This window comes from Chanodichthys erythropterus, chromosome 11, assembly GCF_024489055.1.
Source record: "Chanodichthys erythropterus isolate Z2021 chromosome 11, ASM2448905v1, whole genome shotgun sequence".
In the NCBI taxonomy this organism is placed as follows: domain Eukaryota; kingdom Metazoa; phylum Chordata; class Actinopteri; order Cypriniformes; family Xenocyprididae; genus Chanodichthys; species Chanodichthys erythropterus.
In genome coordinates, this window is record NC_090231.1 from 55,065,565 (window position 1) to 55,091,738 (window position 26,174).

At 37.8% G+C, this 26,174-nt stretch overlaps 3 protein-coding genes across 11 annotated transcripts in view; 1 reads left to right on the forward strand and 2 right to left on the reverse strand.

Moving 5' to 3' along the window:
- pacsin3 (protein kinase C and casein kinase substrate in neurons 3) overlaps nt 1–11,076 on the forward strand; it is a 49,356-nt gene extending 38,280 nt beyond the window's left edge. The window contains exons 9-12 of one of the 9 annotated variants that reach the window (XM_067400095.1): nt 1,431–1,478; nt 4,663–4,750; nt 6,157–6,197; nt 9,804–11,076. In XM_067400095.1, coding sequence (XP_067256196.1) covers nt 1,431–1,478; nt 4,663–4,750; nt 6,157–6,168 — 148 coding nt within the window. In that variant the 3' untranslated portion in view covers nt 6,169–6,197; nt 9,804–11,076. Of the gene's footprint in view, nt 1–1,430; nt 1,479–4,662; nt 4,824–6,156; nt 6,198–9,803 lie in introns of all 9 variants that reach the window. The other 8 variants (XM_067400090.1, XM_067400089.1, XM_067400094.1 and 5 more) reach the window with 8 other exon arrangements.
- fadd (Fas (tnfrsf6)-associated via death domain) overlaps nt 1–18,451 on the reverse strand; it is a 39,995-nt gene extending 21,544 nt beyond the window's left edge. The window contains exons 1-2 of the mRNA XM_067400099.1: nt 17,869–18,451; nt 14,775–15,035 (exon numbers count right to left, since the gene is read on the reverse strand). Of these exons, the coding sequence (XP_067256200.1) occupies nt 14,775–15,035; nt 17,869–18,169 (562 nt within the window). The 5' untranslated portion in view covers nt 18,170–18,451. The remainder of the gene's footprint in view (nt 1–14,774; nt 15,036–17,868) is intronic.
- Nucleotides 18,452–20,555: 2,104 nt separating this feature from the next.
- ano1a (anoctamin 1, calcium activated chloride channel a) overlaps nt 20,556–26,174 on the reverse strand; it is a 56,791-nt gene continuing 51,172 nt past the window's right edge. Inside the window, exons 23-26 of the mRNA XM_067401438.1 lie at nt 24,992–25,044; nt 23,925–24,109; nt 23,743–23,848; nt 20,556–21,594 (exon numbers count right to left, since the gene is read on the reverse strand). Coding sequence (XP_067257539.1) covers nt 21,397–21,594; nt 23,743–23,848; nt 23,925–24,109; nt 24,992–25,044 — 542 coding nt within the window. The 3' untranslated portion in view covers nt 20,556–21,396. The remainder of the gene's footprint in view (nt 21,595–23,742; nt 23,849–23,924; nt 24,110–24,991; nt 25,045–26,174) is intronic.

Here is a 26,174-nt window from a genome sequence, read left to right on the forward strand (position 1 = left end):
TTATGTTGGTTTTTTTTGTTGTTGTTTTTTTAAATCTCTCAAAGGGCCTGTTTACACCTGGTCACTTCATGTGTTTTTACTGATTGGATAGCTATTCGCTAGCGTTCCATTGTACCGTCAGCGGTACACATTCCTTTCAAAGGAGACCAAAACCATGCATATACTCCAAATGGTTCAAGAACAGCATGCGATTTACTTTGGGTTTGCCTTTTTTTGGTCATTTTAGGCAAATTTTACAAGAATGTTAAGAGGTTAAATTACTTTTGTTTACACTTGACCTCATAAATGTGTCTCCGCAAAACGAATATAAATCTTAAATCATGTAAATCATGGTATGTGGTTTCAACCAGATGCATTTACACTAGTCCAGTTTAGTTTGGAACGCGTCTCAAACCACCTCCTGAAGTGGTTTGAGTGATCGGATTTAAATTCGTCTCAAAAGTGTTTCGGAGGCCATTTACACCTGGTCTTTTCATGATCGGATAGCTATTATCATGATTTAATAGCTATTTTCATGATCGGATAGAGCTAGTAAATGCTTCCACTTCAGAATGTTGATTAATATTTATGTATTATGACTGTATTCAAATAAATAATAACAAATAAGGTGTGCGCAAAATTGGTGAAACATGAACGCTGCATAATAAATATTCTTCAGTGAATTTTAAGGAAATATTTGAAAAATTTATATTTGTCAACCACCCAAAAGTAGATACACAGATTGAGTTTCATGTTCTGTTACAATAACAATCCAACTTTTAATTAAAGTGTTGTATTCAAAATTGGAGGGTTATTATTGTTTTGTTTTTTTAATTAACCTGGAAAACATTCTTCCCTGAGGGCTTCACTCACTGCTTTTAGTACCAATTACACCAATTAGCACTGAGTCAGCACATTCAGACTGTGTGTGTGTGCATATGTTTGTGTGTACCTGGTAATCCCTATGTTGTAAGGACCAAATGTCCCCAAAAGGGTAGTATTACCAGTAATTTTTGACCTCATGGGGACATTTTGTGGTCCCCAAGATGAAAAACAGCTTATAAAACATACAAAATTAAGTGTTTTGAAAATGTAAAAGTGCAGAAAGTTTTCTGTGATGGGTAGGTTTAGGAGTAGGTTATGGGCTACAATGTATGATATAAAAATCATTATACCTATGAAATGTCCTCATAATGATAGGAATACGTGTGTGTGTGTGTGTGTGTGTGTGTGTTAACACTGGATCAGGAAAGGTCAAGGGTATTGGCTAAATGAAGTGCCTGGAAAGAACTGATAAGGTCTGGTACAGATACTATAGATGGCTCATGTTTGTGTGGTGTATTTGAGCCTCTCGCAGGGCACACTGGGAATGCCTGTTAAATTGCAGTATTAAATGTGGCCTTCTGCAGCTTCCTGCTTATTAGTCTGGTCTCTGACTCTTAAACCCACAGGTGGCATGAGGTGGATGGCTATTACGAGAACCTAAGTGGCTATGCACCGTCAGTGCAACTTTTTTTATTGACCTCCTCTCTCGAGTACAGACAGCTGCTCTGTTCTAGAACCTAGTAAGCAGCCTACCTAGACGGTATTCTTAGGCACCATGGGTTGTTACAAAAGTAGGCAGCAACATTATGCAGCCTTATAGCCTGTTAACTGTCAGTGTCCCGGTAGCAGGACACTTAGTGTACTGAAATTTTAAAAATATGATGATACCAGCATTTCCCCCTAGCATTTTGAGTGGATTCTTAAACGCCTCTTATTGGCCATTGTGTTCACATGCTCAACAGATATGTCTGTGATTGGCTAGCGCTCAGTGAAGAGCATCAGCAAAATCTATTTACAACATGTTTTTGAAGCATTTATCGTTGTAGCCAATCACAGACATATCTGTTGAGCATGTGAACACAATGGCCAATCAGAGGTGTTTAAGAATCTGCTCAACAGCACTCAAAATGCTTGGGGGAAATGCTGGTATCATAATATTTTCAAAATTTTACTACCAACTTCGGTACTTTTGGCAACCTTGTTTAAAACCTTTTAGCAGGCTTGATTTTTGTGATATAAACTTCAAATTTGGACTTAAAGGGATAGTTACCCAAAAATGAAAATCTCCCCATGATTTACTCACCCTCAAACCATTCTAGGTGTATATGACATTATTAACCCCCTGGAGGCATATGGATGCATTTATTTTGGGCTTCAAAACACGCCCCCCATTCATTACCATTCTAAATATTTGGAGAGCCGGGATATTTCTAAATATATCTCCGATTGTGTTCGTCTGAAAGAAGATGGTCATATACACCTAGGATGACTTGAGGGTGAGTAAATCTTGGGATCATTTTCATTTTTGGATGAACTATTTATGGCTTTGATCAATTTTAGAGTCTTCTGCTATTCCAAAGCATTCATCAAATACAACTCATTTTGACAAAATGTTAAGGCAGCAATGGATATATCCAATCCCAAAAGTGTAGAGATTGATTTATGATGACTATAGAGATACATTCAATTAGATACACAATATGTGGATGAGCATCTCACAGTCTAGCTGTTAAGACTCACAATGGAGTTTGTCTCATACGCTGTGTGATGTGAACACTGCTATCTATGATGTTCCAAATCATTAATTTTTGAGTTCCATTTACAGTAGGTTAGAATGTTGTCTTGGAAGGCAGCTGCCTATGTAGGCAGTAGATAGCCAGGCAACTCACTAGGTTGTGGAACAGAGCTAACAAGATCTTTAAGACAATATACATTAAAATCACATTTTGTTGCCATTAAGAAAAATCAATTTAACTCCTTTGATCCCAGGTCATTGTGAGAGCCAATCATTTGGGAATGTTGGTTCCCAGCTAAATCTTGCCTAAATCAAGGTTTTAACAGTTGTGTTTTTTTATTTGCTCTTTGCAGATTCCTTTTGTGAAAATCCATATGTATCCTCTTTGCTAATACTGCTTTAAACTGATTTTGAGTAAATACTGAATGAATATTCTGAGTTCAATACAGGTTCAGCTCTATCATCAGCATGTCTGGGGCAAGACACTGCACCCAGATAAACTTTACACACTCTTTTAAAAGTATCGTCATGAAACTTAAACATTGTTACGTGTGGATTCCAGACAGTTTACACACAGTTTAAAAATCTCACGTGTGAGCGGAGTGTACAGAGTAAAGCCTAGAGTATACTTCTTATTTTCATGCATAATGCATAGCTTTTTGAAATATAGGCCATTTGACGTGCATGCGGACACAGGCGGTCGGCGCAGGTGCGTTACCACAACTTGAACTACCAGTGCCTGGGAATTTTCTCTCCGCAAGTTATAACCCATATACATCTTTATAATCTTTTAGGCTGGAGTTGTACTTTCTAACCTCCCTGCACAATTTTTTATCCACGCAGCCATCCATTAGCTGTTTCCATCTAAAGCTGCGAATTTAACTTAATTGGAACATCACATAAAACATTTGTGAATAAAGCACAGTTTCCATCCAGTGAGTCAAAGAGAACAAAATTGTATCTTCCTGATAAACTGGTGCCAAATATCTCTAAGAAGAATGCAAATTGCTGCAGTAGGAGAAGCCACTGTGGGTCTTTTTCATATATAATAAATGATTTGCGCCTCAGAGCAGGCAGAAGAAATGAAACGCGGTCATGTTATCTTGCTTTGGGATGCGGATGCTTGTTTTTTGGGAACGCAGTCGTGTAAGACCGTTCCTGGAGGTAATAATACCCAACCTCTTTGACGACAGACTGGCTCAGGCATTTCAGAATGACCAAAACATTTTAGATGGTCCACTGATTAGTCCAGTTATGCTGTCCCATCACGCATGCCTTTTTGGCTGCGCATCGTTTAAGCATGCCTCCTTATTGAATACAAAAAAAATGACTCCACTTATGCACATCTCTCTATCCAGCGTTTTTATTTTTTACAAAATTCACATAAAAATAGGTGGATGCAAACATGGCTATTGATGTCTTTGTTTGAAATCGCTCCCCTATAGACCTTATTAACAGCATTGCCATCTTTGATTTTTAATGGGAACGAAAGCAAGGCTATGAGGGATAGACGTACTGTACATCTCTTCAGTGGATTGTACTGTTTTTACTGTTATTTAATGTGTTTTTAGATTGTTCAGCGGACAAAACACTGCAAAAATATCTTTCAGAGAAATTTCAGTACACAAAAAAAACTCTAGACAACATGAGCTGTGGAAAATTATTAGTGCGGTTGATGAAATTCGTGTCACACGCACTATATGCGGACTCTAGCGTACACATAAAAAGTGAAGTATACTTTAGACTTAAAAGTCTGGCTGTGGGCAAAGAGTACGTGCTTAATGTAGAAATGATGAAATTCGTCACGCACACCCATATACCCTAGTGCAAAAACATAAAAAAAAACGTACATGCATTACTGTACATCCATTACTGTAAATGTGTTTTGTTTTTGTTCATTTTTTACAAACTGAGGGACACGTTGAAATTAGTTTCTGTGATAATCCACGGCATGCCACAGATGAGTTTAATTCCTTCAATAGATTTATATTAACATTTCAAATGTTTTCAGCTGAACTAACTATCACTGATCACTTGATTGCCAAATTGATTCTTCCAGCTTCTATTAAAATGATTCCTCCATGAATTTGTGCAGATTTCTAATTCCTCTGCTGTCCACACAGGGCGGGTAAAGACTACTCCTCGGACTGGTCTGATGACGAGAGCCCCAAGAAATACATCGCAGCCAATGGGGTGGACGAGGAGGAGAAGGTAGTCGGGGTTCGCGTTAGAGCGCTGTATGATTACACAGGGCAGGAGGCTGATGAGCTGAGCTTTAAAGCAGGTATTAATCCCTACTAATGCTTATTAATGCCACACACATGAACATACATACACATGGAACGGCTGGCTGTGGCTTGTGGATTCATCGAACCCCTTTTCTTTGCTCTTTCAATGTCTTTCTGTGCATGGTAGTGCTGTTATTTCAGAAGGCATTGCGGAAAGGACCAAATGAAATGGGGTTTGTCAATCGAAGCATGTGCGCATGTGTGTGATTAAACCGTAAATGACACATTACATGGGTTTGTTTGTGACAGCTTCCTCACATTTAGACAATACCCATGAAACTGCTTTGGAACTAGTGAACTGACACAAAACAAACATACTCATTTCTGATATTACAGTGTTTGAATTTTCATAAACGGAAGCAGCAATACAAAGATTGATTTTGAACACTTATATTAAGCTGATATGAGTTGTTACACTAGTAACACTTTACAATAAGGTCCTGTAAGTTAACATTGGTTAATGCATTAACTAATATTAACTAGTAATAAGCAATACATTTGTTAGTGTTTAATAATGTTTGGTAAAGTTAAGTCAATAAAAATACTTTATTTTAAGTTCATGTCAGCTCACATATTTTGATTTAAATGATTTATTAAGTAAATGTTGAAATTAATTTTCATTGTTAGTTCATGTTAACTAATGTAATTAAGTAATGTTAAATGGAACCTTATTGTAAAGTGTTGGGGTGTGTTCACTTTTGGCAGATTTGGTTGGTTGGATTAAAACGAACTCTGGTGCGGTTCATTTGAATAAGTGCGCACCAAACAAGTGGATCGAGACCTGGAAATATGCCTTTCTAAGTGAACCGGGGCTAAATGTATCATTTTCTTTTTTGGTCCGGTCCAAAAGAACCAAGAGAACTAAACTACAAGTGTGAACACACATTAATAAATGGTAACAATACAAGGGAAATGTTTGTTTCCATTGGGAAAAGGGACCTAGTTCACAAAAAAAATGTTGTTTTTAACATTTCCCAGTTTTTCGCTTCAAAGTTCACATCAGATGCTGATCTATGGACTTCTTAATAAATCAATAGTTTCCCTCAGTGATCAGCTGATCCCTGGATGTCGAGAATAATTCACAGGCTTCCCAAAAGTCATCAGTTGGGTCAGTGATAGAGCTGTGTCCTCCCCTCTGATTGGCTTAATCTGAGTTCAGGAGACAGGACTGACTCTAATGCTAAATTTCTTTGGTCTGCTGGGTAGATTAGCGGGAGTCTGCGCCGCAGGAAGCTGTGAAGCAGACACATTAGTAATGCAGAATGAGGGTAAATCAAATCTTCACAGGACAATAATAATGAAACCATGTCATTTGGTTTCGTTTGCTAGGGTAGAACTTAAATGGATAGAAGAGCAGGATCTACCTGGAGGTTTGTTAAATCTGCATGCATGTGTTAAATATCATGTACAGCTTAAAGAACTCATTTATCAGCCCTGTTACCCAAGAAACGGACTAAATTCATTATGCCAGACAGCAGCTCTAACACTATATGCAACAACAGACATGCCGAGAGTGACACCTGGTGGACATGTACTGAAGTTTTTGTGTTTTTGTACTCTAGTAAAGCAGATTTAAAGGTGATTTTTATGTTAAAATACATTTTTAACCCAGTTTATTGTTCATTGACTACTATTAGTATGCCATTCAAGGGTTTTTCTCATCCAAAAGTGTAAACATTGAGTCTCCCACACATCGTCTAAACATTGTGAGTGGTCCGCTCAGATCCATCAATCTCTTTCCAGCTCTTTCCCAGAATTTGAGGCGTGGCAACTGTAGAAGGCAGAGAGTTGGGGTGTGGCTACTGTAGCAGGCAGAGAATTGGGGCGTGGCTACTGTAGCAGGCAGAGAATTGGGGCGTGGCTACTGTAGCAGGCAGAGAATTGGGGCGTGGCTACTGTAGCAGGCAGAGAATTGGGGCGTGGCTACTGTAGCAGGCAGAGAATTGGGGCGTGGCTACTGTAGCAGGCAGAGAATTGGGGCGTGGCTACTGTAGCAGGCAGAGAATTGGGGCGTGGCTACTGTAGCAGGCAGAGAGTTGGGGCGTGGCTACTGTAGCAGGCAGAGAGTTGGGGCGTGGCTACTGTAGCAGGCAGAGAGTTGGGGCGTGGCTACTGTAGCAGGCAGAGAATTGGGGCGTGGCTACTGTAGCAGGCAGAGAATTGGGGCGTGGCTACTGTAGCAGGCAGAGAGTTGGGGCGTGGCTACTGTAGCAGGCAGAGAGTTGGGGCGTGGCTACTGTAGCAGGCAGAGAATTGGGGCGTGGCTACTGTAGCAGGCAGAGAGTTGGGGCGTGGCTACTGTAGCAGGCAGAGAATTGGGGCGTGGCTACTGTAGCAGGCAGAGAGTTGGGGCGTGGCTACTGTAGCAGGCAGAGAATTGGGGCGTGGCTACTGTAGCAGGCAGAGAATTGGGGTGTGGCTACTGTAGCAGGCAGAGTTGGGGCGTGGCTACTGTAGCAGGCAGAGAATTGGGGCGTGGCTACTGTAGCAGGCAGAGTTGGGGCTTGGCTACTGTAGCAGGCAGAGAATTGGGGCGTGGCTACTGTAGCAGGCAGAGAGTTGGGGCGTGGCTACTGTAGCAGGCAGAGAATTGGGGCGTGGCTACTGTAGCAGGCAGAGACTTGGGGCGTGGCTACTGTAGCAGGCAGAGAATTGGGGCGTGGCTACTGTAGCAGGCAGAGAATTGGGGCGTGGCTACTGTAGCAGGCAGAGAATTGGGGCGTGGCTACTGTAGCAGGCAGAGAATTGGGGCGTGGCTACTGTAGCAGGCAGAGTTGGGGCGTGGCTACTGTAGCAGGCAGAGAGTTGGGGCGTGGCTACTGTAGCAGGCAGAGAATTGGGGCGTGGCTACTGTAGCAGGCAGAGATTTGGGGCGTGGCTACTGTAGCAGGCAGAGACTTGGGGCGTGGCTACTGTAGCAGACAGAGAGTTGGGGCGTGGCTACTGTAGCAGGCAGAGAATTGGGGCGTGGCTACTGTAGCAGGCAGAGAATTGGGGCGTGGCTACTGTAGCAGACAGAGAGTTGGGGCGTGGCTACTGTAGCAGGCAGAGAATTGGGGCGTGGCTACTGTAGCAGACAGAGAGTTGGGGCGTGGCTACTGTAGCAGGCAGAGAATTGGGGCGTGGCTACTGTAGCAGGCAGAGAATTGGGGCGTGGCTACTGTAGCAGGCAGAGAATTGGGGCGTGGCTACTGTAGCAGGCAGAGAATTGGGGCGTGGCTACTGTAGCAGGCAGAGAGTTGGGGCGTGGCTACTGTAGCAGGCAGAGAATTGGGGCGTGGCTACTGTAGCAGGCAGAGAATTGGGGCGTGGCTACTGTAGCAGGCAGAGTTGGGGCTTGGCTACTGTAGCAGGCAGAGAATTGGGGCGTGGCTACTGTAGCAGACAGAGAGTTGGGGCGTGGCTACTCTAGCAGGCAGAGTTGGGGCGTGGCTACCGTAGCATGACTGACATGTCCAGTGTAGACCGCCTCGAAACAGTTGTGGCACATCATGTAAAAAATGAGGCCAGTGCAGATACGTCGGATGGGTTTATTATAAGCGATACGCTCGTGTTTAGCCTACTCAGTTGTTTACTATTCAGCATAACACGGCTAAAAGTATTCCTAATATGTTGGACCTTTTATTGAAAGTAGCTTTACCTGTGAAACTAGTTTTACCTGTTGAGACATGCTTTCACAAGCACCTGTAAGAGCTGTGATTTTGATGTTTGAGTTGGGGAAACATGATGCGTGAAAGGGGCTTTTGAAAATATGCTTTATTTTTGTAATTCCGCTAGGTTCTACAAAACTGGTGTTGTAAAAACTACATGCTTCACCTTTAAAGGTGTACTCAGTGTTTTTGTTTGTTGCACTGACCAATATGACAGTATTCTTAGACTTTACTGACACCTAGTGGTGTGGATGTAGCAAAAGCAAATGCTTTCAGTTAAAGATGCCATTGCATAAATGCTGTCTTCATCTAATGCATCTAAATTTTTTAAATGCACATTTTTTAAAAGTACTATTATTTTATGTGTGAAAGTTTCATAATGAAGGAAAAAATCAGAGTAACTGTTAAATTCCTGCATGAACTCTAAAGACTATAAATGGCCCCTCCAGCAAACCTTCATAAAGGAAAAGATTTTTGAGGCAGTTGAATATTGAAGTTCCCTGAATACACACTAAAATATTTCAGGCACATTTACTTTTAATAGTGCAGTGAAACCCTGTTTATGCTCGACTCGTCCGCACAGGCACAAGGGTGTGCAAACCAAGAGTGAAATCATTGCAGCGCTTGTGAAACTCTGTGTTGACTCAGCAAGGCTTCACTTCACACAGTCATGCACATCCCAGTTTGGAGCCATTTGGTTGAATGCATAATATGTATAAATCTGTTGTAAAACTAAATGACTCTACTGTTAATTTAAAAAAAAAAAAAATCAACTGATAGCAATTAATGAAAAATCAGTAATATTAGCCAATATAGAGCAGAGATATTGTGGAAAATGTAAAGTCAGCTGGTTATAATCACAAAATAAACTCTTGAGAGTGATACACGAGCCTCTGCCTCAAGACAGGGTCTGCTGGATTTATTTTGAGGTTATGACTGGCTGATTTTACTTTATACCTCATATATGATATGTCACATGGAAGAGTAAAGGCCCGTTCACACCAAGGATGATAAAGATAATGGTTTTAAAAATCATTCTAAATGTCAAAGAATAACAGAGTCCACACCACAACTATAACAACACAGAGAAACAATATAATTGGAATCAATTTCAGAGCTATTTTTTCCAGCTGATGAGCGATTTAAAAGCGCTGACAGCCAATCAGAATCTATCCTACATTAAAGCGCTCGAGCATTTAAAGTGGCAGCGCGCTTAGAATAAACAGAACGATATTGTCTGCTAGTGTAGATGCTAATATAGCTGCCATTCTTGGTGTGAACGGCCTTAAAGCGTGGTATTATGATACGTGTCTTTGTGTCGTGCAGGTGAAGAGTTAATGAAGCTGGGTGAGGAGGACGAGCAGGGCTGGTGTAAAGGACAGCTGACCAGCGGAGAGATGGGCCTCTACCCTGCTAACTACGTCCAAGTCATCGCATCCTGAGAACCCGCTCTACCCCGGGCGAGACCCCCACCCTGTTTGTGGCAGCCGTAAGGTCGCATCACATCGAACCACGGAAATTGCCACGCAACCAGATGATGGATAGAATGCCACGATACGCGAGAAGATTAGTGAGGAGCGCACAGTGTTTTATTTTGGATTTTTGCTGACATGCTAGAGGACTTTAAGAATAGTTAGTCCCCCTTTGTTTCTCGGGCTTAATGAAAGATCAGTGCCTTTATTGTAAAATGCCAGAGACATTCACAGCACTGCTATTAATGCAGCACACGGATGAATGGACACATTTAATGTCTGGACAAAAATCTGCCACCATTTTGTTCACGTGTGAATCGCCACCGTCGGGGGTGTTTTGGAAGATCAGTGACCATCATCATCATCGCAGTCCTCTTATTATTTTAGCATTTCACATTTCAGATATGTATCAGAATCCTTTCAAGTATTTGATCAAATCTACGCCGACGTTCTTTATGTTCAGGTTTTGCGAATCTTTCATGAGAAGCGTGTTAGTGTGTTGATATACTTTGTATAATATGTTAGATTGTTATAGTGAATGTTTTTTTTCCCTGTAGTTCAGAAGTGAAGGATTCTTCATTGCATATTTACGTTTTCACAAAGATATATGGATTTATAATATACAAAGTATCACTGGGCAGATGCTCTTAGCTGCCCTTTGGAGTCTTGAGATTCTAAAATCTAGTCAGTGGGATCGTTTAACTTTTTTAATGCTTCTTTTTGTTTTTATTTGGCGCGCAAGAATGTTTCTGTTGTTAAATGATATAAAGTATGAAAGAGGGCAAAACCTCCGGGCTTCTTGTGGTCTTGTCCAGGTGCGTGTGAGCGGTCATGAGAAATATTCCCATTTCCACACGCTCTGCCTCCAATGTGCCCCACTGTGAACATGGTTTTACATGAATCTACTGTAACCGCCAATACTAATCAATGTAAAAAATACCAAATAAACATGAAAGAGATTCTTATCTTTGTATAGTGGCTATGATGCTTCTAAAACATTAAGTGAACATTTAAAGTTAATAGTTCACCCAGAAATGAAAATGTCCTGATTAACTTACCCCAAGGCCATTTGAGATTGATAGGACTTTGTTTCCTCAACCGAAAAGAAATGAAGGATTTGAAGGAGAGCAATTTTACAATGCTGATTCAAAGACAACAAATAAGGGTCGTCTTTAACTCGTCAGCTCAACTGTTTCGTTAATGAGCTTTGCAGAGCTTAGTATACATATACATATATATATATATATATATATATATAGTATGTGTGTGTGTATGTAAGCAATAAGGTACTTGAGGCCGTGCTGTATAGTGAATAAGTCACGGCGGAAGGGCGTTGTTAGGCACAAGGCAACACAAAGCCCCAAGGCCATTATAGATGGATGACTTTCTTTTCTCAGCCGAAGAGAAATTAAATTTTGAAGGAAAATATTCCATGATTTTTCTTCATCTAATAGAAATGAATGGTGCTCAATGTAGACAATTTTTAACGGTCGAAAAAAACACATTTAGGCAGCTTCAAAGGACGTCCTTCAGCCATGACTTATTCACGATACAGCACTAGCCTCGAGTACCTTATTGCTTTTATAAAACTGGTACCACACAATACAAATATTAAAGCCAAAAATATGTATTAATACAACTTTCATGAAGTAAACTTTTACTAAAACCTTAATTCTGCCTGAAAAAAATAGTCCCTGACCGTGAACAGCAGCAGAAGTTACGTCATTACGCCATTAGATGGCAGCAAAGGCTGTCTTTATGAGTGTGTCAGTCAGTAGCGAAGACTTTTATATTGAAAAGACTGAATTGTTGTGAACACGGAACAAGACGCAACTGACAAATGCTTTGACTAGCGCTGTCAGTCACAGGAAAACCCCTTAACTGTTAAAAGGACAAGATAATGCATCGGACATTTAAACTGATTTTTTATTATGAACATAGGACTGACCTGAAGGAAAATGCCCTGACACTGACAGCATTAATCAAAGCATTTGTCCGTTCTGTCTTGCTCCATGTTCAAAACAGTATCAATATAAAAGTCTTCGCTATTGACTGACTCACTCATAAAGACAGTCTTTGCTGCCATCTAATGGCGTAATAATATAACTTCTGTTGATGTTCACGGTCAGGGACTATTTTTTTGGGCGGAAGGAAGGCTTTTTGTGATTTTTACTTCTTGAAAAGTTGCATTGATGCATATTTCTTTGGCTTTAATATTTGTATTGTGTGGTACCCGTTTTATAAAAGCAACAAGGTACTCGAGGCTAGTGCTGTATCGTGAATAATTCACGGCTGAAGGGAGTTGTTAGGTATGACGTTGTTATGGATTTTGCACCGTTAAAAATTGTCTACGTTGAGCACCATTCATTTGTATTACATGGAAAACATTCTATGATTTTTCTCCTTTAAAATTGAATTTCTCTTCGGCTGAGAAAAGAAAGTCGTATCCATCTTCAATGGCCTTGGGGTGAGTAAATAATCAAAGGAATATTTCACCCAAAAATGAAAATTAACATTTAAAAAGTTGAGTTTTGTGCTTAGTTGTAGGCCAGGACAATTTACAACAAAAGAGGCCATTTTTTTCACATAATGGAGCATTGTTAATTTAATTCGCCTCAGGTTATTTTGCAAGTTTTAGCAGGCGGCGCCTGACATTAACATTACTAATAAAGTACGAGTTACTGGATAGTTGTGAATTTCAAGCAGGGTCCTGACTGCTACAGTGTTATTAATGCATCTAAAACGGTTTTATATTTTAAAATATATATAATATATATATATATATAGATATATATATATAATATAAATATAAATTCTGGAAGTGATTAGATATATTAACCTAAAATATATAAAAATAGACTGTTTTAGTCTAAGAATAACATGTATTATCAAATGTACTGCAATTCTGGAAATGATTAGAGAATTATTACAGATTAACATTACTGTGCACATATATGTGGCCTTTCAGGAAGGCAGTCTGTTCACATTTACAGATGTTTCATAAGAGTTAAAAGCAACATCAGAACTGACATTAAGAACTTTTATTGAGCATAGTGTTCATGAACCAGTGAAACTGTATTAAATGTGTTTGAGCTCAGCTAAGCTGTGTTACCCAAAAGCATAGTAAACCTAAAGGCTGGAATACACTACACAAATTTTGACCCTACATCTGCAGTCTGGAGGAGTCGACGCTGTAAAACTGTCACAGACAGTGTATGATGGGCACAGACTATGAATCTGTCCAGTCGAAGGACATAAAACATTTTAGAACACACATTGTTTTCATTTGTCATGCATCTCCTAGTAACATGTGTTTGTTGTGTTCGGAACAACTTCAGCGTCTGGTAGTAGTGTGTGATCCTCAGTTGTTTAAGGCCTCAATATACTCACAGGGAAGTTTTTGGATACTGTAGATAGAAACTTGTTGCCCATTTGCAGCCGAGAGTGATGTTTAGATGAATATGTAAATATGTGCTGCATGTTTTCTTTTCAATAACACAATAAACGCACAACAAAAATGACAGCAGCGAGAAATCAGCAGTTAAGAAAACATCTGATCATAGTGATGTGGATGTTTGCAAAAACTGCAATTCAGCAGCTTTACAATATAAACATGAAAAAAGTGTCTTTCAATAACAATTACAACTTCAGTTTCTGCTATGAAGCGGCTCTGCAGTGTGTTCACGTTTTTACTCGTGGACATCTGACCTTGATGGACTAAACAGAAGAAATGAACCGGAGAAGATCTGAAAGAAGGCAGAGCCTGGTTTTGTTTGAAATGACATCACGATTCATTCTTCGATTGCGAGTGAAGTATATCTGGGACTTTATTTTATGCTACTAAGCTTTTCTCTGTAACCAATTATGAAGTCAGCAAATGTATAACGTCTAGTGTTTCAAGATCTGTTCAGATTCTAAAGTTGTGTAGTGTGTTCCATTAGCACCAATGGACTTCTAGTTAGGTTTGCAATGCTTTTGGGAAACACGGCCCAGGCCAGTCCAAACTCAACCTATACAACTAGTGTGGGAAAAAGAGAGATGACTCAAAATAAACTGTCTACAAATACTGTAATCTCCAGAAATCTTTCTGGAGGAGCTGAAAAGACACGGCAGGAGACTTCTTGCTGAAACATGTTGAACATGCCTATGTGAGAGAGACTTCAACTTTGCTTTACAGCCATTTTGAACAATGTTTTATCTGAGAATATCTGCAAATGAAACTTGGTTATATAATAGATTATAATGGATCAATACTGTGAAAGTTACACTCTTAAAAAAATAAAGGTTCTGTAAGGGTTTTTTCCATTGATGCCATAAAATAAATAACCATTAGAACCTCTCATGTAATGGGAAAGTTGCGCGAATGTTCTTTATGGAACCATCAATGCCAATAAAGAGCCTTTATTTATTTTTTTTATAAAATGTGCTCTATCAAACAGATGAAAGGTCTGTTAAATGATCACTGGATCTCTGAGGTACATCATAAGAGTCCCTTTATTCATTTGTCACGTGACTAGATTCTTTTCACAAAATCAGTAAATATAAGAACAGCGTGGTATGATGAGTATGTTCTGTAAAAACTGAAATTCTCATTCAATATGTAATTTTCTGGAATATAATCATTTTAAAATATATTATCTAATGGTTTTAAATGTTCACCAAAAATTAATTCAAGATCTGTAAACAATCAGCAATAGACAATTCAGTTCATTTGCACTTTTGAAAGGAAATTCACATTATTAATCCCAAGCTCTTTTCTTTTGTAATACAACAGCTTCCAAAAACAGACAAAAATGGAGGAGGTGTGGTGATGTTCAAGGTATACCGAGTTTTTTCTCCACAAGATCAGCGGTGAGGTTTTGTTTGCAGTCTCGCAGAGCTTTGATGAGATCCTCTACTCTGGCGTTTTCTTTCTTGATCTTCATCCACTGTCCGATGAGCTCCCTCACCTGCTCCTCCAGGTTACGGCTGTGTTTTTCCTGGATGCCTTCCAGCTGAGCGTCTTGAAGTCCAAGTTTTCTTCCAACTTGAAGCCACTTTTTACCCAGATGTTCAACAATTACATCCGTTGCACAGTTTATTTTTTCTAAAAAAAGAGACAGAAACCATCTCAACATAATGCAATGCAATACAATGATGATTGAGAGATGTACAAATGTTCAATAAAATCCTGATGGATCATATTTGATACATACTAAAAAAAAAAAAAATGATGCATTCCTAAGTTGCTTCAGTGCAGTAAACGTTAGTTTAAATATTAAAGTGTAAAAGTTAAGTCGCATTTACATTACATGGTTCAAGTGACCCAATTCTGATATTTCAAATGTGTCACAGCTGGGATATGACCAACGGATGTCTATGCAGGGAAAAAAAGAACATGGATTCCGTTATTCTCTGATAAGATCCATCTGTTATTCTTCCGTTATTCTCCCTCAAATGTGGAAATCTGATATCAATCAGATACGTGCATTTGCATCTGCCAAGTAAGCGGATAGATCGGATATTAAGGTCAATGCGAGCCGTACATCATTGAAAAAGCGTCAGTGGCGAATGACGTTAACGCAGGTGGACCAAACATGATCACATGACCTTTCAATGGTGCGATGGAAGACGAAGCTTCAACCCAATGTTATGCTGACCTTTAAAGATGGTGCGGAAAGCAAAAGATTGTATTATCATTTTGTCTGCACCCATTGCAAAATTGCGCTGTTTTTGCCCATCTACCTTGGGTTGTTCGGCAAGTGTTAGTGTAAATGCAGATATTGGATATGGGTCACTTTTAAAAAAATCTTGTCAAAGAAATCGGATATAGTCAATAAATCGCAATTGGGCATCAAGACCTGCAGTGTAAATGCGGCCTAACATTTAGGCTACTTTAATAAAAATCCATTTCACAGCAAAGTAATATGAACCAAGACCTGAGGGGGGGCGGTTTTTGAATTATACTAAAAATAAAATATACTACAAATTTTTTTTACTTAAAAATAAAATAAAATAAAAAAAATTATGAACTATCTATAAACTAGGGATGCACGATATTACCTACACGACACTGGAATTGGCCGTTAAAGGCTTAAAATGTAATAATCGGCACATGCCCAATATGAAACAATTATGCCAATATGCCTTGCCGATAAGATATTGTTACATCACATGAGACACAAATAACATGAAGTTACTTCTGTATCTGAATAAAGCAGTAATTGATGTCACAAAAACACAAGTCTGATTTAATTGAATGGAAAGCTATGGCTTACAATAAAAATCACAAACATGACACTTGTAAATTAAATAATTTTATATATAGTTCAGTAATATGTAATAAACCATACACAATATACAAACATAGACAAATGCATGTACATGTATGTTATACAAATGCAAGGGAATGTAAATATGGCATGTTAAATAAATAATAGGAGTATAAATAGTGTTGTGTATTGCACAAGTGGGGGGCATTTAACTGTTCATGAGGTAGATGGCCTGAGGAAAGAAATAAGAGTTGAAAATATTGGCAAAAATCCAATATCGTGCATCCCCACTTTTAACCAACATGTCCCAAATTCTCCCATAATTAGCAACTAAAGACAAGACCACCATAATACAAATTTAATGAATATATAAGCAATATATTGCCAGTAAAGACATAGAAGAATGTCAGAATCTGTCACTATTGGAACAGGGCTATCTAATATAGTTATCGGTGAAAAAGATACAAGTTATTGGATTATGTTATATTACTAAAAAATAAGTATAACTAAAATGTAATCGGTATAAGTTCGTTTAAAGGAATAGAGAGCGGCACACAAAGTAAGGTGGGGCTAGTTGTAACACACATGATTTAAAACTTTCCACACATGCCAGTAGGACGAAACTTAGTGTACTTAGTGTAGTGGAAAAAATTGCGCCAAGATTAAAAAAATCTTTGGAAGATTTAACCCTAGCAAAAGTACATTTCTTAATTTAATTTTTTTTCATCTCTATTTTTTTGTGTTTATTTAAAATGAGACAAATCTCATATTATTTTAATCGTATATCAGTTATTTAACAGTTTAAGTAGTTCTTTAATGCTGATCTAACCAGCCGAAAACACAAGACGGGTTTAAATCGCAGTTGTGCAGGTGGGAACTTTGCTATTATATTTTATACTTTTGTGAATTCTTTTGATAAACCATGAGAAAAGGTGAACAAAGACAGAGTCAATGTTCAGAAATTATTATTATGTTTTGAACTATGCTGTATAGCGGTTTTGCGGTGTGTTTGTTGTCAAACACAAAAATTAGTTTATTTTTAATTATTAAAAAATGCCATTATTTTATATGAATAAGTTAATAATTGTATTTTATTGACAAAATATTTTAGTATGTCTTGTATATTTTTTTGATTAGAGCAGATAACATTTTAAGCTGTTGTATGGTCATGTTACAATGTGCCACACCTATGGGGCATGTTGTCACATTTCACTTCCAGTCTTTCGGGGGAAATCAAGAAAACAGTATACACTGTATTAATGAAACAAAACCACACAATTGTAATGGACATGTGTGAAATTAATGTGGAGGGAAAAAATACTCTGAACCCCAAGCGAATTTACACAAACTGAGAAAGTCAAAAAGTGTTAGTTTGTGGCCCGCTCTCCTCTAGGCTAAATGTTAAAACGGCTTGCCATATTTATGCGTTTCACGCACTAGTGATAAAACGGAAGAATAAACATCACCTCAGTCAAATAAAACGACAGAATACCTAGAAATATGATTGAAATTGCATCCCAGTCTGCCCTTAAAACTATCGTCTCACTTAAAATCAGAGGTGTTTAGAGAGTCAAGCAAAAATATAACGTTACAACTGCCTTATCACACTTTACTGTCAGTGAACACAAGTGTAACATGAACAGCAAGAGTTCAGGAAAATATACAAACCTCTCTCTTCCGCATCCAGTCCATCATCGGGTCTGCAAACTGCTTTTCTCTCATGATCCTCTATTATTTCAATAAGAACAGTCTGACCGATGTCTTTCAGAAGTTTTCGCAAAAGGTCCGTGTTATCAGGCCCGATTTGAGCTCTTTCGATCAAGCACTCGAAAAGATCCAAACCCTTGTTGATCTTCTCAAGCCTTTTCTTCCCAATGTCTGTGCACAAAAACTTTAAACTCACCACATTTTCCTCAGTGAGTTTATCGGATATCGCTAGTAACATCGCTCTAAACGCGCGGGTATCCATGATCTGTGTGTTTTAATGTTAACGCAACGCTACCGCATGACGCCCGAACGCTTCATCTGCCGCTTTCGCTTTCAGCACGTTCACATTTTAGCAATCCGGCGTGAAAATCCCCTCCCTCGCGTCCTAAAAGCCACCCAACTCCACTGCTGTGTGGTGGGTCAGCTAGAAACCAAAACGACAGCCGCCGACAACAAACTTCACTTTTAAAGTAACTTGCTTCACAGATGAGTCGTTATTGTTAAGTTTGAACCAGTCTTTTTTTGTACAGATGAATCGTTTGAACGCAGTGTCCGATTCTTTTGAGTCGAATTTCATAATGAATCCATCGAACCCTGTCTGAACGGGTCCGAGCGAGTTTCTGACTCGTTAGGTTCTGAAATTTGTGATTGTGAGAAGAAACTGTATGCCTAATAACTGAATTCAGAACCAATCAGGCTTTTTTTCATTTTGCGATAACCAATAATAATCTGACCTGTTGAACAAGTTAATTTGGAAAGATAATAGCAGAACAAGCGAAACAGAGTTTTTATGTACCATTTTATTAAAACACGCAAAAGCTTTATTTCCTGCTAAGAGATGTAAACGAAGAATGTACTTTTTGGAAACATTTTGAGTGATGATTCAGCAGATATTTGTCTGATCCAAAAGAATCGATTCCTAAAATGAATCAGACTTCGCAATGCTGAAATGATTCAGTGCCCTCCTTCAAGGGTTAGTTCACCCAAAAATGAAAATAATGTAATTTATTACTCATCCTCATGCCTTCGTTCATCTTCGAAACACAAAATAGGATATTTTTGATGAAATCCGATGGTTCAGTGAGGCCTGCAATGACATTTCCTCTCTTAAGATCCATTAATGTACTAAAAACATTTAAATCAGTTCATGTGAGTTCAGTGGTTCAATATTAATATTATAAAGCGACAAGAATATTTTTGGTGTGCCAAAAAACAAAATAACGACTTAGCTATAGTGATGGCCGATTTCAAAACACTGCTTCAGGAAGATATCTTTGTGTCGAATTATGATTCGGATCGCGTGTCAAACCGCCAAACTGCTGAAATCACGTGACTTTGGCGCTCCGAACCGCTGATTCGACACAAAAGATTCATAGCGCTCCAAAGCTTCATGAAGCAGTGTTTTGAAATCGGCCATCACTAAATAAGTCGTTTTAGCACACAAAAAATATTCTCGCCGCTTTATAATATTAATATTGAACCACTGTACTCACATTAACTGATTTAAATATGTTTTTAGTACCTGGATCTTGAGAGAGGAAATGTAATTGCTGGCTATGCAGATCTCACTGAGCCATCAAATTTAAGCTAAAATATCTTAATTTGTGTTTTTAAGATGATCAAAGGTCTTACGGGTGTGTAACGACATGAGGGTGAGTAATACATGACAGATAATTTTCATTATTGGGTGAACTAACCCTTGAAAGAGGGCACTGAATTGAAGTTACCTACTTATTTTATTGCTCCTCCTTCCTCAAAGGAGAGCAGCAGGCAGCTAAATGAAGTAAAATATAAAATATGAATTCAACAAGTTTCTTTTTCAAGCAACAAAATGTAACTGGCCTTAAGCAAAAGAGTCAATAAATGTACATACCAAATCGTATATGACACATTTATTTAAGAAACCGTTCAAAAGCAAAAGTAGTCATAACCTTCCCATTAGCAGTATGAGACACTGAAAACACAAAAGACATTCTTTCACAGAGGTAAACAGTATGTGGATGATGTAACAGTCTAAAAATGGGTTTACATTGTACATTTATTAATAAAGGTAGAACCAAAGCCTTTCTGGGGATACATGAATATTTAAAAAAAAAAAAAAAGAATTTGTGAAGAATACAATAAAAACACACATTGCCATATGTCCAAACAAACAGAGAGTATGTCTTAAGACTTAATTTATTATATTTATATTATATTCATTTCAATTAGAACCACTCTTAGACGCGCATAATTACTTTGAATGGAAGACACATGCAACATATTGTACCAATATATATCGTTTCCATCATTGTTGCCATTTCATTAATGTTGGAACGTCACGATTTAAGACAAGAGAGAAAACATTCAGACAGGCAGACACAAAACTCTGTCCATATGACTCAATAATAAAGGGATAGTTGACCCAAAAATTTAAAATTCTGTCATTTACTCACCCTCAAGTTGTTCCAAACCTGTATTAATTTCTTTCTTCTGCTGAACACAAAAGATATTTTGAAGAATGTCAGGAACCAAACAGTTGATTGACTTCCATAGTATGGGAAAGTCAATGAAAAATATTCTTTCATCAGCTGTTTGGTTCCCGACATTCTTCAAAATATCTTCTTTTGTGTTCAGCAGAAGAAAGAAATTCATACAGGTTTGGAACAACTTGAGGGTGAGTAAATGATGACAAAACTTTCATTTTTGTGTGAACTATCCCTTTAATAAATGCAGTGCATTTCTGTGAATATTAAGGCCTCTTGAACATCATATATACAGCGTACACTTTCTTATCAGAATTTTCAGATGCACTACCTAAAAACCAAGCAATCACATGCTGCCGAAAAGATCAATCAACATCCTGTCAAAATCGCATGTACTAGTAATTCTAAAATGCTAAAGAAGACCCAATGAGGATTGTAGTAACTTTGTTTCAACTGTAGTGTTTTATGTCTATATTTTATATATAGACGACTAAAGCCTAAACAGACACGATCATTACTATGACAGAACAGAACTACTTCTTAGTACCTAAAAAGGAAACGGCATGATATTGATAGTTGCTGATTCCCTTGAGCAGAAATATTCTGAATGAAATGTCTAATATTAAATCATTTAAAAAGCACTTTAAATGAGTTCAGAGTCCTATCCAACAATATCGAAAACATAAACATGTTACATTTTCATGTTAAAAGTCCTATAAAAGCATCATATTTTCAAATAAAAATGATCATTAGCTGAAGCAGCAATGTGTCACAAAACTACATACAATATTCATCAGTCAACAGATAAAACGATACAAACCCTCTTTCCAAAAAAACCTACCTGCAGACGTTAGATGAAGCTGATAGAAAAAGATCATTAACAAACAAAAGGAAAATGGTATGCAAATGAGGTGGCAGTCATGTGACATTCTTTGTAGAGACGCTGATCCTTGCGGCAGTGGTCCTCGACAGGCTTTCCGTTCTGCTTCAGCCGGTCACAGAGTTATAATGGAGCAGCGCCGCTCTACGCTTGAGAGCTGGGGCGCGAGCGGAGCGGCTGCGGGCTCGGGTCGCTCATGGTGTTCCTGTACTTCTTGCCCTGCTCCTCCTTCATGAACAACTCAACGATCAGGTTCCTCTCCTTGTGTATCTGAACGCTAATGTCCTTGGGAATGTCTGGGATTAGCCAATCCACAAAGTCGCTCATCAGCATTACCACATTCTGGACAGAGAGACGAGAGAATTTACACTCGTATTAGAGTCAAAAAAAAAAAAAAAAAAACCCTCAAAAAAATGTTTTACCACAAAAAAACAAGAAAAAAAGGTTATAATTATCTTTTGCATAACAAAAGTGAAGTCCAGTTTATAACATTAAGCTTTTTTGCATCATTTTCATGACAATTAGGCCCATTTTCGAGAGCATATACTGTAATTGAAAAAAAAAATTAATGGTAAAGTACACTTGTAAGAATAAATTACGGTCAGTATCAAGCTGAAATATTAGAAACTTAAATGTAAATTAGATATGCTGCCTTAGCAACTAACTGAAATAAAGTAAGTTGAAGAAATAAAATTACTAAAACTATATTTATAACTATATTATTATTTACTGTATAAAAATAAAACTAAATAGAATAAAAAAAATAAAACGTACAAAAAACTGCCTAGCAAACACCCTGAGTAGCCTAGCAGCTGCATAGCAACACCCAGCCCTCATACCCTAGCAACCACCCCAAGTGCACGAGCAGCTGCGTAGCAACACTGTAGCAACCACCCAGAATGCCCTATCAACTGCATAGTAACACCCTAGCAACCACCCTAAATACCCAAGAAACCACCCTAAGTACACTAGTAACTGCATAACAACACCCTAACAACCTCCTAGTAACCACCCAGAATACCCTAGCAACACCCTAACAAACTCCTAACATCCATCCAGAATATCTGTTTTTTTTCTGATAGATTGTATGGCCTTCAAAAGCTTCAAATTCCAAGCTTTAAAACTACTTTAAACTGAAAACCTTAACTTTAAATCTACTTTAATCTTTCTGGTCAGGCTTTCTCAAGCCAACATCAAAGTTTGTCTAGACTAACTTTTTTTTTATCTAGTTAAATGTTTAAGTACACTTGTAAACATATATTACGGTCAGTATAGGTTTTGTTAACTGAAGTAAAGCTGAAATATTAGAAACTCAAATGTAAATTAGATATGTTGCCTTAGCAATTAAATAAAATAAGTTGAAGAAATAAAATTACTAAAACTATTTTTAAAATTTGAATTTACCACATAAAAAGTCAAATAGAATTAATAAACTAATAAAACATGACTATCTATTTATCAACTAGCACTTTATCTATCTGAAACATGCTAGCTATGCAATAATACGTACAAGCAACTGCATAGCAACACTCTAGCAACCAGCCCTTTGTCCCTATTAACCACATAGAAAAATCCTAGCAACCACCCTAAGTGCACAAGCAGCTGCATAGCAACCACCCAGAATACCCTATCAACCACATAGCAACACCCTAGCAACACCCTAAATGCCCTAGCAACCACCCCAAGTACTCTAGTAACCGCATAGAAGCACCCTAACAACCTCCTAGTAACCATCCAGAATACCCTAGCAACCACCCTAAGTAATCTAGCAGCTGCATAGCAACAACCTAATGACTTCCTAACAACCATCCAGAATATCTGTGCTTCAAAACCTTCAAATTCCAAGCTTCAAAACTACTTTAAACTGAAAACCTTACAACTTTTAAAAATACTTTCTGGTCAGGCTTTTTTGTCTAGACAAACTTATTTATCTAGTTAAATGGTAAAGAACACTTGTAAACATATATTACGGTCAGTATAGGTTTTGTTAACTGAAATATTAGAAACTTTAATGTAAATTAGATATGTTGCCTTAGCAACTAACTGAAATAAAATTAAAAAAAATTACTAAAACTTGAATAAAAATAAAGCTAAATATTTGAGGGGGGGAAACTAATAAAACATGAAAAAAAGGACATAAAAATTACTGAAACTCAAACTTAATTTGGAAATATTTAATAAATAATAATAAATAATAGTATATAAATAATACTGAAGTAACACTGATCATGGCAGTGTCTGAAATTAATTTATGCCTATTTATTTATTTATTTTTTACATTATAATAATGTGAGAATTATAAGTGGAAAATCTTTATTGAATAACTTTAAATAATTTATTATTTATAAATCAACTAATATTTATAATTAATATATATTAAACGACAATAATAATAATAATAATAATAATAAGATTGATCCAGTAAGTGATCAGCAATCAAAAAAGGTTGAATGTTGTAAATGGTGTTTAATGAATATGGTTCTGACTGACCTGAAATACGATGACGAAAGCGAATCGGGCCGCCAGAATGGCCCAGAATTCTCTGGAGAACTCGTACGGCGTGTCAGACCATGGTGGGTCCCTGTAATCTTTATATCTATGGATAGTGTAAACATTATGAATGTAATATACAGTCACATTATATACACTATAGTGCCAAACAAACCAAGTACCTGCAGACGTCCACGCGGTATCCCAGGTGCAGAGGCTCCAAGGGTTCAGTGCCAGGCTGGAACTGACTAACATTGAAGTATGAGAGGGTGTGATTGACAAAGCCATGAAGAGTCCCGTCTGGACTGTACATGTACTGATAGACCAGGCGTGGGATGAAGTCAGAGGTGAATGAGATCACAAACGCCTAAAGAGTGACACAGGACGATTAGCGCACGCCAAACATTGTTAATGCGTTTGTTAGGGTGTTTGCTAACTGGCCCTGTGTCTCTATGATATTCTGCTTCCTACGCTGTGTCTGAAATCCCCCCCTATACCCTTAAATAGGGCACTGTTTGAGGGAACAGCCATTTGTAGTCGTGTCCGAAACTGTAGTGAACATTATCGACACTCATTCAATCTCATAATGCACTGCAATGTACACTCAACAGCTAGAGAATACCCATAATACACTGTGAGAGTCGTGCTGAATGAAATTTCCACGTCTGACCAGAAGATGGCGTCCGCAGCTGAATCATCCATACATTTTCCAAACTGCTGGTTCAATGTGGATAATATCATACAGATATTAATTCGTTTTTAATTGATTATTAAATTGTTTAATTGAGGTTTATGCATGACAGAGTTCAAAATCTTTGCATTACTACTGGAGCTGCCAGTTTGCGAAGTTTGAAATTATTATTAAACTGCAAGCACAAACTATGCAAAAGCAGCAGCCCTTCCAGCGCACTCTGTCTGAACTCACTCATTTTCATTCACTCCTTCAAGTGAATTATATTAGTGGAGTACTGTAGGGAATAGTGAATGAGGGCACAGGGGGTGATTTTGAACACAGCTCTAGTAATTTATCAAGTCCAATGGCTCCAATGGATTTCTTTTACCTGCTGAAAATCATAAGTCAGATCATTTAGAAAAGTAATAAGGTAACTCTTGAGTAGGAGCAGTATAGTGACACTGGCCATTGTGAATTACTTTTAGTGCTGATCAGAATCAGCTTAATTGTACAATATATAACAGGTTCATCACAGTACAGCAGGTGCAGCTCTTATTTGTTTCAGAACAAACTTACATTGACAATGACGGCCACTTTACTGAGTCCTCTGAGAAGAGTGTACCAGATTCCTTGAAGACAAAGAAATGGAAATAGAGACATTAGATTTCACATATTGTGTATTTTAAATATATAGTTGGCTAAGGCTGAATGTTATCCCTTAATCCTCATTAAAATACATAGATAACATTTTCTATATAAGCTTAAATAAATCTTAATAGATATAATCATACTCTTAAATGAAAAAAAAGTTTCATGAGATTCAGCTGTAAAGACACATATTACCACTAGGTGGTATATCAATACCTTTAAAAAAAAAAAAACCTTTTCATTAGTGTAAAATTATGTGCAGCTCAATCTTGCTTATAGTTGTAGATTTTGAACATAGTTTCCCTTGTTAGCCTTGCACTGGGATTAGATGCAGTGTATTGCAATGAAAACATATGTTGTACTAAACACAGTTAGGGAAGTCTGGGGCAAGTTGTCACACTCCATTGAATATTTCTCAGGGTAGGTTCATTGTTAAAAGTCAGCTTCTGTATAAATAGACAAATCCCTTAAGATTTGGCTACAAAAATGGAACATATCCATAATTACCCAAAAAATTAAGAAACAGTTCATTTACCACACGTTGACTTACACTGACCCCACAGCAAATAATATTATATTATTTATATTCATTTAAATAATATTTAAAATTATCCTGGCTCTTCCAAGCTATATAATGACAGTGAATGGGGAGCCCGATTTTGAAACAAAAAAAAAAAAAGCATCCATCCATCATAAACAGATTTTCCCCCAAAAAATGGGGGTCATTAAGGGTCTTCTGAAGAAAAATATCCAAATTGATGCGTACGGTCATCGGAAGCTAGTTATTATAGTTTATAAAGTATTAATATGGATTTTTATTTTTTACAAAAACCCACCACTTCACTTCAGAAGGCCTTTATTACCTCCCTGGGGTCGTGTGGAGTACTTTTATGATGGATGGATGCACTTTTTTTGCTTTAAAATCGGGCCCCCCATTCACTCCCATTATAAAGCTTAGAAGAGCCAGGATATTTTTAAATATAACTCCGACTGTGTTCGTCTGAAAGAAGATAGTCATATACACCTAGGATGGCTTGAGGGTGAGTAAATCATGGGGTGATTTTCATTTTTGAGTGAACTATCCCTTTAAAGTGTGAATCATTAAATCATT